Source organism: Erythranthe guttata, chromosome 8 (genome assembly GCF_056151865.1).
Source record: "Erythranthe guttata isolate IM_541 chromosome 8, IM_541, whole genome shotgun sequence".
NCBI classification, from domain to species: domain Eukaryota; kingdom Viridiplantae; phylum Streptophyta; class Magnoliopsida; order Lamiales; family Phrymaceae; genus Erythranthe; species Erythranthe guttata.
This window is the reverse complement of record NC_142540.1, coordinates 25386998-25401389: the sequence shown is the minus strand read 5'-3', so window position 1 is coordinate 25401389 and position 14392 is coordinate 25386998. Positions and strand designations below refer to the sequence as shown.

At 34.4% G+C, this 14392-nt stretch overlaps 3 protein-coding genes and 1 long non-coding RNA gene across 7 annotated transcripts; 1 reads left to right on the top strand and 3 right to left on the bottom strand.

The window, feature by feature from the left end:
• Positions 1–554: 554 nt before the first annotated feature.
• Positions 555–3513, bottom strand: LOC105965347 (Tetratricopeptide repeat (TPR)-like superfamily protein). Its single transcript, XM_012989892.2, has 4 exons — positions 2772–3513; positions 1308–1454; positions 1091–1171; positions 555–893 (listed from the first exon to the last, which is right to left on the bottom strand). The coding sequence occupies exons 1-4, from the start codon at positions 3414–3416 to the stop codon at positions 726–728; spliced, it is 1041 nt and encodes a 346-aa protein (XP_012845346.2). The 5' UTR covers positions 3417–3513; the 3' UTR covers positions 555–725.
• A 1417-nt stretch (positions 3514–4930) lies between these two features.
• On the bottom strand, positions 4931–7229 carry CPISCA (chloroplast-localized ISCA-like protein). The gene is made up of 3 exons (XM_012989871.2): positions 6918–7229; positions 5569–5787; positions 4931–5239 (listed from the first exon to the last, which is right to left on the bottom strand). Exons 1-3 carry the CDS (start codon positions 7090–7092, stop codon positions 5097–5099), a joined length of 537 nt encoding a protein of 178 aa, XP_012845325.2. The 5' UTR covers positions 7093–7229; the 3' UTR covers positions 4931–5096.
• Positions 7230–8646: 1417 nt separating this feature from the next.
• Positions 8647–12735, top strand: LOC105965224 (Ras-related small GTP-binding family protein). Of its 4 annotated transcripts, none has more exons than XM_088822544.1 (8): positions 8714–9042; positions 9264–9381; positions 10409–10500; positions 10581–10722; positions 11040–11344; positions 12061–12114; positions 12191–12318; positions 12404–12735. In XM_088822544.1, exons 2-8 carry the CDS (start codon positions 9291–9293, stop codon positions 12597–12599), a joined length of 1008 nt encoding a protein of 335 aa, XP_088678670.1. In that variant the 5' UTR covers positions 8714–9042; positions 9264–9290; the 3' UTR covers positions 12600–12735. The 4 variants fall into 4 exon arrangements, with proteins under 4 accessions (XP_012845208.2, XP_012845210.2, XP_088678670.1 ...); XM_088822543.1 differs by having other exon boundaries at positions 9000–9131; XM_012989754.2 differs by having other exon boundaries at positions 8647–9381.
• Positions 12736–13099: 364 nt separating this feature from the next.
• Positions 13100–14270, bottom strand: LOC148768919 (uncharacterized). The gene is made up of 2 exons (XR_016032950.1): positions 14158–14270; positions 13100–13614 (listed from the first exon to the last, which is right to left on the bottom strand). It is a non-coding gene; the product is annotated as an uncharacterized LOC148768919 (long non-coding RNA).
• Positions 14271–14392: the final 122 nt, after the last annotated feature.

Genomic DNA, 14392 nt, shown 5'->3' with positions numbered 1-14392 from the left:
GGCCACACATGAAATTACGAAAAAACCCCTGATATTTGGAATATTACAATCATCTCTTAACTATGAATTTTCTTTCACATTCACTCTTGTTGGTTCTCAAATTTAGTGAAATCTTTTAAATTATATGGAATATTCTTCAGTTTGTATCCGTTTTACTCATTCAAGCTCCACATTTTGAGAAACAAGATAATCATAAGTTGTGTTTCTTGGCTTATAAATATCAGATTGTGCTGGATCAGAAACTATATTTTTGCACAAAACAAGTGCAAACTAGATAACATTCCACATAATCTAGAAGAATATGTTAAATTTAACACCATAAAAGTGTACGTGTAAGAAGATACCCAAACAGCAGAGATTTTTTCGTAATTTGACCTTACGTCAGGGGTGGCCGTAATTTACCCTTTCAGTTAATTCAAAATGATTTTTTTTATAAGAATTCAAAATGAGTTGGAGATAGGAAAATGAAAGTTATAGAATTGCATTTGCATTGAAGATTTTTTTTTTAAAATGTTTCCCTCTTTTGCTAAAAAATCACTACTGTTAAAAGAAAGTTACTGTGATGTAATAATTCCATCACTGTTAAAATGGCATTTTATACAAAGCTTCCACACAATCTTTTACCCTTTTACACAACTTTTTGTTAAAAAAAAAAAAAAAAAAAAAAAAGAAAAGGTCAGAAATTGAAGTTAGAAAATAGAAACTGACATATTTCTTGAAGAATTTTAGGTCTTAAGCCCCTTTTGAAGCTGTTGCTTTGACTCAGTTTTTGCTGCCAACACAACATCATTTAGGAACCCTCTCTCCGGAAATTCTTCCGGCACAAGACTCCGATATATCTCAAAGTTCTCTTCGGCTTCCTTCGTTTTCTCCAGTAGGCTGTATACAATTCCCTGCAATTCAACACGATAGTGATATACTAGTCCGATTGTGCCTAAGCAAATAAGCTAACTCTCTCACTTTAGATTGCAGAACAAAGCAAATGCTAAATAAATGGTTCATTAAATTTCAAATTAGATGCCCCGAAATTCAAAAAATTTAATAATACGACTAATTTGCAATGTACAGAAAACAGTACTGTTCAACTAACCTGGCATAAATAAGGGCGAAAATCCCTCGGGTTTTCATCAATCAGAGCTTGAAAATTCTCTAAGGCCTCCTTCAAGTTTCCCTGCAAGACCGAAAAAATAAAATTAAAAATTGGTTCTTTACGTTTTATCAAACTTCTATAGATTGGAGAGATTTTTTTTCTTTTTTTTTTTTTCTCAAATCTTGATTTGAAATAACGAGGGTGCAATAACTGTTACCTCGACTATGTGCATTTGGGCAACTAAAATTCTTATATTCCGCTCTTCATTAACTTTTTTTTCGCGTTGAGCAATCTGTAAAGCCTTTTCTAGCATCTCGAAAACAGCTGGCCCTTCGTGGTTTTTATGCATCACCATAGCCAAACCCTGTCAAAGAAAAGTTCGATACAATGGTGAATCGAGTAGTACTACGGGTAATAAAAGAAAATATAGTCTTGGATAATAGCAGAAATTGTAGCACATAAGTAAAGGCACAATTCTTGAAAAAACGAAAAATAAAGCAAGTTCATGAAAATAGTTTGAAGTGTTCGTTTTTCCTATTCAATAACTCCATGCAATCTCGTTACTGAATTCACCATATTGGAAGCTAAAGGGCACTAATACCTAAAATTAGAACATACGATTGGGATCCAAAACAACAAAAACATGAAAAAATAATATAAAAAATAAAGGAAGTCAAATCATACAATTATAATCATCTCAACCTCCATAAATTAATAGAGTCGGGACTAGCGAAATTCTATTTTATTTAGCGAAATATTAAATTATCGAACTAATAATTTAGTAGGTAAGAAACTATTATTTACGCGAGGTTATTAATTTATCAAGGTTCTACTGTGTGCCGAGGCTCACGAGCTAGGGATATCTTCACGGAAAACTATAAATATTTCCTTTCCTCAAAGTACTATGCAACTTATATTCTATCGCACTTACGATTCTTAACGCAAACGACTCAATGAAACCATCTCAATCAACATTGCATCAATTCCACAATTTAATCAAAGTCCTCAAACATCGTTCCGCATAACGGAAGAAACTCGAAAAGCAATATTGCACTAAATCATGCTATAGACCAATACATACACGAGTTAGACGAGTAGTTTAAGCACTCACACATAACACAAAACACCGATATAAAAAATATCCAAAACCCAATTTACCAAAACGCAATCAAGAACAACTAAAACTCAAAAACCAATAATATTGCACAAACCAAGCCATAGACCAATACATAAACGAGTTAAACGAGTAGTTTACGCACTCACAAACCACACAAAACACCGAACAAAAACACATCCGAAACCCAATTTACCAAAACGCAATCAAGAACAACTAAAACTCAAAAACCAATAATATTGCACGAACCATGCTATAGTCCAATACATAGACGAGTTAAACGAGTAGTTTACGAACTCACAAACCACACAAAATACCGAACGAAAACACATTCAAAACCCAATTTACCAAAACGCAATCAAGAACAACTAAAACTCGAAAACCGACAATATTGCACGAACCAAGCCATAGACCAATACATACACGAGTTAAACAACTAGTTTACGCACTCACAACGCACACAAAACACCGAACAAAAACACATCCGAAACCCAATTTACCAAAAACCCAAATCAAGAACACCTAAATTCACAACATCAAACGAAGCGAAAACGAAAAAATCCATACATGCAAAGCTCTAAGCAAGAGAGGTTTCTGCTTGAGTACATTCTTGAACAAGCTCTTCGCCTTGCTCAAATTCCCTTTCATCTCGTAACAAAGCGCCTGCAGAAGCCTCCACTCCATTTCATTAGGCTGCAATTCGATCAACCTCTCGACATAATCGACAGCCTCACCGGTCTTCCCCTTCCTCATCTTCACATTCACAACCATTTTCAAAGCTTCGATATTTCTCGGGTTCTCTTCGAGTAATTTCACACACATCACCTCCTCCTCTTCGATATCAGAAATTTTCTCCTCTAAATTCTCACTTTGTTGAACGGGGTTTGCTAAAACCGGCTTCAATTTCGAACAGCCGATAAAAATGAGAGACCCTAATAGTAAAGTTGCGATCTTTTCTACATAAAACTTGGAAATGTTCTTCTGGGGAGGCGAGAAAAAGTTTGAAATCGTCGGTTTCCATGGGAGTTCGGATGAAATGTGAAGTTTCCGGTGGGGTTGCCGGAGTTTGGGGTGGTGGGAAAGAAATGGTGACGTGCTCGGGAAGTGGGTTTTGAAGGGGTTTAGGGTTTTGGGATTTGGGGATTTTATCGGGTGGTGATTCGTGTAGCGATGAGAGGTGAGACTGAAAATTGAGAGAGAAGAGGCAGCCATTGGTTTTTTAGAGTGGAAAGCTTGTGGCGGATTCGGAGAAGAAGCTACTTAGGTGGTGTTTGGCTGTTTGCATTAGTTTTAGAAACCGGTTTTAATAGTAATACGGTTAAACATTTATAAATTAATATTGGGACTATCAAAATTTCATTAATTTAACAAAATATTAACTTATTGATAAATTAATAATTATTAATTTATACATTAATTAACAACTTATTAATTTATGAAAATACTTTTATTATTATTTTCAATAAATATATATTTTTTTTAATTTTTTACGTGTATATTATTTATTGTACCATCCGTTCAATGCACTATAGAGCCCGTTTCACGAATGAAAGTTATTAAAACAGTAATGGTATCGAATGATTTATGTTGAGTTATGAGAAAACTATACTGAAAGTTCTTACCGTAACCCTGTTAAGAAAAGTGAGGGATGAGATTGATGGTAATGTGAACTTCTACAAGAAACAAACGAGAATTAAATTATATTCTATTAAGGCTTCATAGATCTATGCACTCTACCATGTAATTTAAGAATAATTTTATTGCATTATTAATTTATATATTATATGGGGTTTCTTAAAATTTTCGAATGTGTATCATCTTATAAATTTAGCGAATTATTAATTTAGCACGTTGTCCCCGAGTCGGCACCGGAAAAATTTATTATTTAAGTGAGGTTATTAATTTATCGAGGTTCTATGTAAGAACATACATACAGTAGAATTCTACCTCCATAAATTAATACTTCGTAAATTAATAATCTCAATTAAATAATAGTTTTTCTTGATCCCGATTCGATAAAAACTTATATTATCGATCTAGATAATTTAATAATACGTTAACTTAATAGAATTTCTCTAATCTCGACTGTATTAATTTATAGAGGTTAAACTATATTAACCAATTATTAGTTAGAAAAACAAAATTGGTGTGACATATTGATTAAAAAATGCAGCGTCCACCCCTGATGTAAGATTAAATTACAAAAAGACCCCATAATGTTTGGATAATTAGAACCACCTCCCTCAACTATAAATCTTCTTACACGTCCATCATTGCGTTGTCAAATTTAGTGAAAACTTCTAGATTATATGAAATATTCTCCAATTTGCACTCGTTTTACCATATTCGAGCTTCACATTTTGAAACAAGATGATCGCAAGATGTGTTTGTTGGCTTGTTAATATCAGACTGTGGTGGATCATAAACTGTATTTTTACACAAAACGATTACAAACTAGTGAACATTCCACGAAATCTAGAAGATTCTATTGAATTTGACAACATGAGAATGAGCGTGTAAAAAGATCCCTAGTTGAGGGCGCGCTTTATAATTACCCAAACAAAAAAGTTTTTTTCGTAATTTGATCTTACCTCATGGGTGGCCGTAATTTACCCTATACTTTTTTTTTTTTTTTTCTTAGGGGACATGCATTACTACCCCTCCATATTACTTAGAAAGTTAGAATTAATTAACTATTCAATGAATTAATATTACTAGAAAATATCAATTTATATAAATTCTTGAATTTCCCATCAAACTATTTTCTACACATTTTACCACAAGAATAGCATAAAAAAATCCAGTTACATATTTTCAAACACCAATATTATACAGTGTATATATATTTATGGATTCTAATATTCGAATACAGTGTCGTATACAACATTTCATTCACATTTCCGCAGCAAATGATTTACCGCAACCGCAAGTTTGAGTAGCGTTCGGGTTCTTGAAATTAAAGCCTCCGCCAATCAGTGCATCGCTATAGTCCAGTTGCATCCCGTAAAGAAACAAAAGGCTTTTCGGATCACAAACTGCATCATTACAAAAAACAAAAAAAAAAATTACTCCCTCGTTTCAAATTATCGGTCGTTTTTCGAAGTTGTACTTTTTAACTAGCACCCCCACCCCCCGCCCCCAACACACACATTAATTGTTTCGGATAACACACTGCAATCAATCTCTCATATTACTCGTATACCTATCATGAAAAGACAAAAATGCCCTCAAGAAACCAGCCATAAAATAGGTTATAGGATCAAAAGGAGAGAACGTTAGATATAATGATGTCTAAAATGGGAACTCGTATACTATTTATTACATCATAAAGAGAAGAGACGAGAAAGGGGAAAAAAACGCGTACCTATAACGAAGCCATTATACTCCATGACAGAATCATCGGGTCTCGAATTCTCTTTTGTCTCGAACTCCATCGTATAGGACAAACCGGAGCATCCACCTTGTTTGACACCAATTCTCAGACAAAGATCCTCACTTTTTTCGGACCGCATCTTACTCAAGTGTTTCAGCGCATCGTCTGTTAAGTCAATAGCCGGTGCGATTCCTCCAGCCGTAGATGGTGCTAGAAACATTCCATAAAAAAGGTTAATTAATCAAAAACTCACAGTAGGTTTGAGAAATTTCAAGAACCATACAAATAGCCAAAATTTCGACACGATTTCTAATGGAGGGTAAATTACGGCCACACTCTGAGGAAAGGTCAAATTACGAAAAGCCCCCTCCTGTTAGGGTAATTACAATTACCCCTCGACTACGAATCTTCTTACACGTCAACCCTTGTGGTGTCAAAATTTAACATAATCTTCTAGATTCCGTGGAATGTTCTCTAGTTTTGTACAAGGCAAAAGACACATCTTATGATAATCTTGTTCCAAAATATGGAACTTGAATAGGGTAAAAATGGTACAAATTGGAGAATATTCCACGTAATCTAGAAGATTCCACTAAATTTGACACCGCAAGGGTGGACAGTATAAGAAAATTCATAACTGAGGGATGATTGTAATTACCCAAACATGAAGGATTTTTTCGTAACTTGACCTTACTTCAAGGGATGGCCGTAATTTACCTTTCTAATGTATGACCCCCTTCGAGAAGATGGAGAGCGATACCGTACAAAGGATTTTCAAGGTTGAAAAAAGCATCTTAAAAAATACTAACCGGATCGAACAAAAAAAATTCTACGAAAGAAAATAAAAAGATCGGCAATAGTTGAGAATCAAACATGCATAAAAAACACAACCTTTTGCCCTTTCTTCTGTTCGGTTGTTCGAGCCAAGAAAGTGTAAAGTTAACATCAAATCAGACGCCGAGCAATTCGACAGAAACCCCCGTTCGATAATTTTCAAAATTAGAAGCATATAAACTCTATTATCGAGATATTTCTACAAAATTAACAAAGCTTCACAATTCTAAGGTTCATTAACAGTAAACCTCAAACACATCTCAATTAGGTTAATATCACACACACACACACACACACACACACACACACACACACACACACACTTCAGTTTCACCATACTACCAACAGTTGAAGGATCAATTTCATCAAAAATAAAACATTAATTTCTAAAACTGCACCACATCTCCATATTCTATCCAAAAAAGTTCATCAGTACCAAAAAAAAAGCTGATTGATTCATAGGATAATTTAATCACGTGTATTAAAAAAAAAAAAAAGAATCGTACCTTCAACTGAGGCTGACCTGATGGGCAAAAGGGTCTTTTTGAATTTAGGGAAAGAAGGCGAAAATCGAAAAGAAACTGAGGAAGGAGACGAAGAAGATGGGATTTGAAGTGAAATTGAAGGTTTTCGTGATGCAGACATGGATGAGGTTTGGCGCAAAGCTTGAGAGAAAGCCATTGGTTTTTTTCCGAGCTACGAATCGAAGCACAACAAGAAAGAGAGAATCAAAATTGAGAAATGGACGATGAAGTTATTAAAGGGGAGTGCAAGCGTGTGGGAAGCACGTGTATAGGTGTTTTGGGCCTGTGGCTTGCATTGGTCATGGCCCATGGGTTGTCCAAGTATTCATTTATTTATTTATTATTATTAGTTAAAAAGAAAAAGAAAAACATTTATATCTTATTCTTTTTTTCATATAAAGGAACCCGCAGTCACATATGTGCATTACGTAAACTCCGTTCTCGTGAATATGTGTGGGTCATGAAATTTTTTGTTTCAAAATCGGATTTTTTTTTACCCGTAGGTTGAGGAGCAAAAGGAAGAATCTACTTGAAGAGAAGCTTGCGTCAGATTAGCTAGTTGGTGAGACAATATTTTACCAAGACGATGATCAGTAGTCGGGCTGAGAGGATGATCAGCCACACTGGGACTGAGACACGGTGGGTAATTTTCCGCAATGGCGAAAGTCTGACAAAGCAATGTCGCGGGAGAAAATTTTTATAAATCTAAATCAACAGAATTCGGATTTTCTACATTCTACTCACTTTGTATACTACAAAAAACTCTCAAAAAAATAATAATCAGAATTTTGAAAAATGATGAAATATGTAAAAAGAAAATCAAACTATACTCGGAACATCTCGATTAAAACTCATTCAGACTCGACACAGTTGCTTGTCGGACCAAGCTCAAACAACTTTAAAAGTTCGATAATAATTCAAACAAATTTGAACAAATATATGTTCAACTTGGTTTGGTTCGATTCGTTTACGCATGTACTTTCAACCACTCATGATCTTTATGGTAGATGAATCATGCATTTTAAAAATATGATTTTTATTCACTAAATATAATTAGGTAAATTACGGTGACCTCCCTCAAGTAAGATCAAATTACAAAAAAATCTCTCATGTTTGGGTAATTACAACCACCCCCTTAACTATGAATTTTCTTACACGTCCACCCTTATGATGTCATAATTTAGTGGAGTCTTCAAGATTATGTGAAATATTCTCCAGTCGCACCCGTTTTACCCCATTCGGGCTCTACATTTTAACACAAGATGATCATAAGATGTGTCTCTTGACTTGTAAATTTCAGATTATGGTGCATCATAAACTGTTTTTTTCTTCTCACAAAACGAGTACAAAACTAGAGACCATTCCACGAAATCTAGAAAATTTTGTTGGATTTGACACTATAAGGGGCTGGCTGGTTGTAAGAAGATTCATAGTTGAATTTGGTCATACGTGTAAGAAGATTAATAATTGAATTTGATCATACTTGTAAGAAGATTCATAATTGAAGGGACTGGTTGTAAGAAGATTCATAGTTGAATTTGATCATACGTGCAAGGAGATTCATAATTGAGGAGACTGGTTGTAAGAAGATTCATAATTGAGGAGTTGATTGTAATTACCCAAACATAATGGGTTTTTTCGTAATTTAATTTTACCTGAGGGGATGGTCGTAATTTACACAATATAATTACATAGATAAATTGCTAATCCAAAAATAAGCAAAGTCGCGTTTTCAAATACATCTGCAAAATCGTCTCTGAAACCCAACCGTTCAAACTGTCGCTCAAACCCGCAACGCGTGATTCACACCCTCCGCACCCATCTGAAAAAAACTCTGGGTAGCTATTCCCCATTTCAGATCACTGCTTTTGATTTATGCGATTCACATAGATGCACAAAATCCCACAATTCGTCGGATTGGTGAAGGAAAATACAAGCTTTATTATCAGTTAAACGCTTTTTCGTTTCAGATCTCAGTTGCGTTTTTTTTTGTGCACTGAAGAAGATCGAATCGATTTTGAACTAAACTCGTTTGATCTTCAACGCTGTTCAGCTGAAGAAGAACTGGTTATTTCGGGAAATTTCTGCAGATGTGTTCTGATTCAAGGTGATTTTATTGTTAGCCCCTTTTTGAATCTTATGGGGAAATATGCAATGCCGGATTCGGCCGTTTGAATACATTGTTTGTGTGACACGGTTCGGTTTTTCCGTCTGAATCTGAGTGATCAATTTTGAGAAATTGCTTCTAATTTTTTTTGGGGGATTTGAGGTAGTAATCAGGTGAATATATTTCTGTATATTTTTTTCCCTTTTTCTATTGGAGGATAGATTTTGACGTAGTTGGAGGAGAAGAAAATGTTTTGGAGGGAAAGGGAAAGGGAGAACAAAGATCCTAATGGTGGTCCTCCTGTTGGCCAAGTCAGAGTTCTTGTTGTGGGAGATTCAGGTAACCCTAATTATTCGTTTTTTTGTCGTCAAAGAATTCCGTGAGCTCTTCTATTGTATTGCCTTGCTAAAAAATGCTTTTGAATTGGTTGATCTAATAATATTGTTTCTTTGAGGTTTATGATAGTGTTTCTCACCAGTTATGGGTTTAAATGCAATTGTTTCAAGAACTGCAATGGGATTTACAATGACTACAATTTAGGAATATGAAAATTTATTTGCTTATTTCGATTCACAATGGGAACTTCATGTAGTGAAGTGAAGCTTGATAAAGACCTTTATAAGGTGATTTGAGGATATTAATCAGATTATATGGATAAGCATAATAAAAATAAAATAAAAACGGATGCTAATCAGGTTAGATGTTATAGAAGTGGGAAAAAGTGGGTGGTTTAATCCGTGGCTTTGAGTTATTTCAGCAAGTAAAGAAAATATTACGGGTTATTCTAGTTTCAAGATTATATAGATAGGTTAGATGTTTTAGGCTCGGCCATTTTCCTAGATAGATTGGGGGTTAATTGTGATTGTTGAAGAGTTAACTCGTACAATTCAAGCTATGCGATCAAATTGGGAGTATCGGGAAACTTATAGACTGTATACAACCATTTATTGCATATGAACTCACTAATTGACTCAGATAGGATTTACTCTTCCTATACGGTCATGCTACTACCTGCATTGTCACACACACTGTAACTGCAGTTTGGATATTTGCTTAGAAATTGCAAACTTCTGTGATCTTGTATTTAATAATGTTTTAACCATCGATACAACGGGACACATCTGAGGAACCAACTGTGAAACTTCGTATATATTGAAATTTATTTGCTTAGAAATTGCAAACTTCTGTGATCTTGTATTTAATAATGTTTTAACCATCGATACAACGGGACACACTGTCTCAAGTGGTTGTGAAATACTGCTCTCACGTGGCAGCAACTTTTTCAATTTTGTGTTGCACGGTTCAATTCCTAATAATATACATAATAGTATTAACAAGATCCATATTAACTGCAATCTTGGTTCAGGCGTGGGGAAAACTTCTCTTGTTCATCTGATAATGAAAGGTTCTTCCATCGCTCGCCCTCCTCAAACTGTTGGCTGTACTGTTTCTGTCAAGGTGAGACTTTGTTCACCCTCGAATGCTTAGCTATTAGCTAATTCTTTATATGAAGTTCATGCATTTTCTACTATTTGCAGCATACAACTTATGGAAGTGCTGCCAGCTCATCAAATAGCATCAAAAGTGACACAGAGAGAGATTTTTTTATCGAACTTTGGGACATATCAGGACATGAACGCTACAAAGATTGCCGGTCCCTATTCTATTCTCAAATCAATGGTAGGCAATCATAATCGAGCACACGAGTTTAACAAAAATGGCCCTCTTCTTTTTTTGATAAAAAACGGAGAAGAAAGCCTTCTTCAATAAGCATGCGTCTATTCACAATGCATGCATTCTTTGGTTTAGCAATGTTGCCTATGCTTTGTAGCCAAGTGAAGCTGAGCAAACCCATGCATTAGTTACTTGGTATCGGTGCCTTTTAATGTACCTACTACAAGTTGAATTTTGTATCAATTTGATATATTGTTAGTGTACGGTTCTTGATTTCATGCCTTTTTACTTCTTTTTTTCTGATGTGAAGTTTGGTTCTTTAGGTGTGATTTTTGTTCACGATTTTTCGCAAAGAAGGACAAAGAGTAGCTTGCAGAAATGGGCTGCTGAGATAGCAGCAAATGGGACGTTTTCAGCTCCTTTAGCATCTGTGGGCCCCGGTGGGCTTCCAGTTCCTTTTCTTGTGATCGGTAATAAAGCCGATATTACTTCAAAAGACGGAACTCGTGGAAGCAGTGGCAATCTCGTAGATGTAGCGCGTCAATGGGTTGAAAAACAAGGGTTGCTTCCATCGAGTGAGGAACTTCCTTTAACCGAAAGTTTCCCTAGCGGTGGAGGCCTTCTAGCTGTAAGCCTATTTATTTTATTTTGTTTGTGATACATAGGGGTGGAAATTGAACAGAACAAATCGGAACTAACACTTTTCGGAATTTTTTTTGTTTTTTTTTTCTCTAGTAATTCTGATATTATAAGTATAATTTTCGGAAAAAAATCGGAATTTCAGAATTATTTTCCAAAATTAAAATTGGATCGGAAATCGGAATCTCATAATATTCCAACTCCGAACCAAAAAAATTCGAAAAAATTGGATTTAGAATTTTTGGATTCGGAATGAAAAATATTGTTCCATTATCGGAAAGTTTCGTATCGGAATCGGTGGAAATCGAAATAAAAAGGCATCTGCTGTGGGGTTTAGGTGTTTGAATGTTTTAGGATTTGTTGTAACATAACCTAGGCTTCAATTACTGATATGATGTTATTTTAAAGTAGGTGTTTTGATACTTTACTATATTTCTGCTGCATTTCACAAGCTTGATGTTGTTCCTACTATGTGTGTGTTTTTTGAACTTGTTTTTACAAACAATCAATGGCGTCAAACTTCTAAACTACTGGATTTGAAACTTGTGGAATTGACTTTGTATCTGTTAGTTACATGCCGAAATGTATCAAGATTTGATATGGTTTTAGGGTTGTAGCGATTGTGTATTAGTTTTATCAATTAAGTTGTTGTATTTATTCATCCTTATTACATGATCATTAAATGAATCTTCGCTGATAATTCAGGCTGCAAAGGAAGCCAGATACGACAAGGAGGGTGTGATGAAATTTTTCCGAACGGTTCGTAATTAGAAAGAAAAAAAGAACTTATAAATTTTCTCTTTGGTTGCAATTTTCTAAATGCGTATGTTTGTAGTTGATAAGGAGGAGATACTTCTCAGATGAACTGCCCGGTGCAAACCCATGGTCAACCCAAGTCAATCGAACATTGCAACAATCAAGTGAGATCACAAGTGACGAAGACCAGCTCTATAAAAGGTCAAGGTATACAATTTCAACTTATGGAAGAACCATTCTTTTTTCTCCTTAAATATCATTAATTTTTTTTTTTTTTTTTTTTTTATCTTAGTGTGATTGACGATCCGTACAAGTACAATACGCTTCCTCCACTGCCAGCTCAGCGAAATTTAACACCGCCACCGACACTTTACCCGCAGCAGCCTATGTCTACACCAGATAATTACAGCATACCGAGATTTGCATATACGAGCTCTCATCAAGAAACAGCTACTGCAAGATCTAAGCGTTCGGATATTAATGTGTAGTAATCTCGTGTTTCAATGGATTGATAGTGTTGTGATCTCACTTTTTTTCTTGGTTAAAATGTTTGAAAACTGCTTGTAGTTATATATATATAAATATATATTCTTTATGCCATGTTTTATTTTGGCATTTACGGTATTTGTTGTCTGATGTTATTGGTTTCAGTTAATTCCTTGTGCCAAGGACACTAGTCTTGTAAAAAAGAGAAACTGTGGATTTCATCTCTATCTTTGTATAATTACATAAAGAGCCCTTAACTTCTGAATATTATACTTTTAAGTCCCTAAATTGTTCCTCCATTCACCAATTAGTCCACACAAACACTACTAACGTTTCTAATTAATCATAATTCATAGATCAATTCAAAATCAAACATATATATATATATATATATATATATATATATATATATATATATATATATATATATATATATATATATATATATATATATATATATATATATATATATATATATATATATATTTAAAAAAATAAAAAATAAAAACCAAGAAAATTATTGAGATAGCTGAAGAATAGTGCACCAAAATATACAATATTGCATTCTCAGCCCTACATAAACTTACGAAATCTCTCTCTCACGATCGAACAAGAAGAAATACCGTCTAATGTATAATAGAACAAATTATATATTTCCAAGATCCATTAAAGCGGCTGCATTATTTCTTGATTTCGCCGTATAGAGGACAAGTTCGATCGTGTCATTAAAGAACTTCCTCACCATTTCGTGATCAGAATTCGACATTGAAGGAAAAGGGTATATTCCATCGTCTAGTGGGGACCACTCGTTGCTGACTGTCGAACTTTTTTCCGTGCAGTCCTCTTCTTTTGTTTGTGGCGGTGGTGGTGGTGGTGGTGGTGGTGAGGATGTTCCTTCTAGAAGCTTCTTCGGCGCAGATGCTCGTCGGTTGTTGTTGCTGTGCCCTTTCTTCTTCCAAGTAGGCGGCTTTCCTGATGAATATTTCATATTTGATGACGATGATTATTAAGAATTACCTGCATGATCATCATCATAATATTAATATATCATTATTAATATATCATTAACATGTTTATATATATATATATATATATATATATATATATATATATATATATATATATATATATCTATCAACTTTGGTGGACAAGAAAAAATATGTATATTCATATATATCAAGATTCAAGAAAGTAGTGTAAATTACCAGCAAAGAGAAATGATGTACAAGAAGGAAAAACTGATCAAGAACAACAGAATTACACTACGTACAAATATATGTGTGTGCGTGTGTGTGCGTGTGTGTGTGTGTGTGTGTGTGTGTGTGTGTGTGTGTGTGTGTGTGTGTGTGTGTGTGAAATACTGAAATTATCAACAATTGTGAATATATAAACAGAAGACATAAATAAAACCCTTTTCAATCTCTGCATGATGATTAATCCTCCATATATCTCTTCTCTGATCTCTCTACAGGTATACGTACACATATATGTATATATACATACATTCATATATTGTGTGTGTGTGTGTGTGTGTGTAAAGTTTAGGGTTAGAGAATATACCTTAGAAGATTGGTTGGGTGCTGAAGAAGAAGAAGAATCTAATTGAGCAGCAGCAAGATTTTTCAGCGGACAAATCTTAACTTTATATAGTTTTTTTTTTTTATTTTTTTTTCTTCTTTTTTGGGGTAATGTGCATATATTATATTATTATTATTTATTTATATTTGGAATTTCGATGAATAAGTAGACCTAATTTTTAATTTGGGAATTCCCCGGAAAAAAAGGAAATATAATA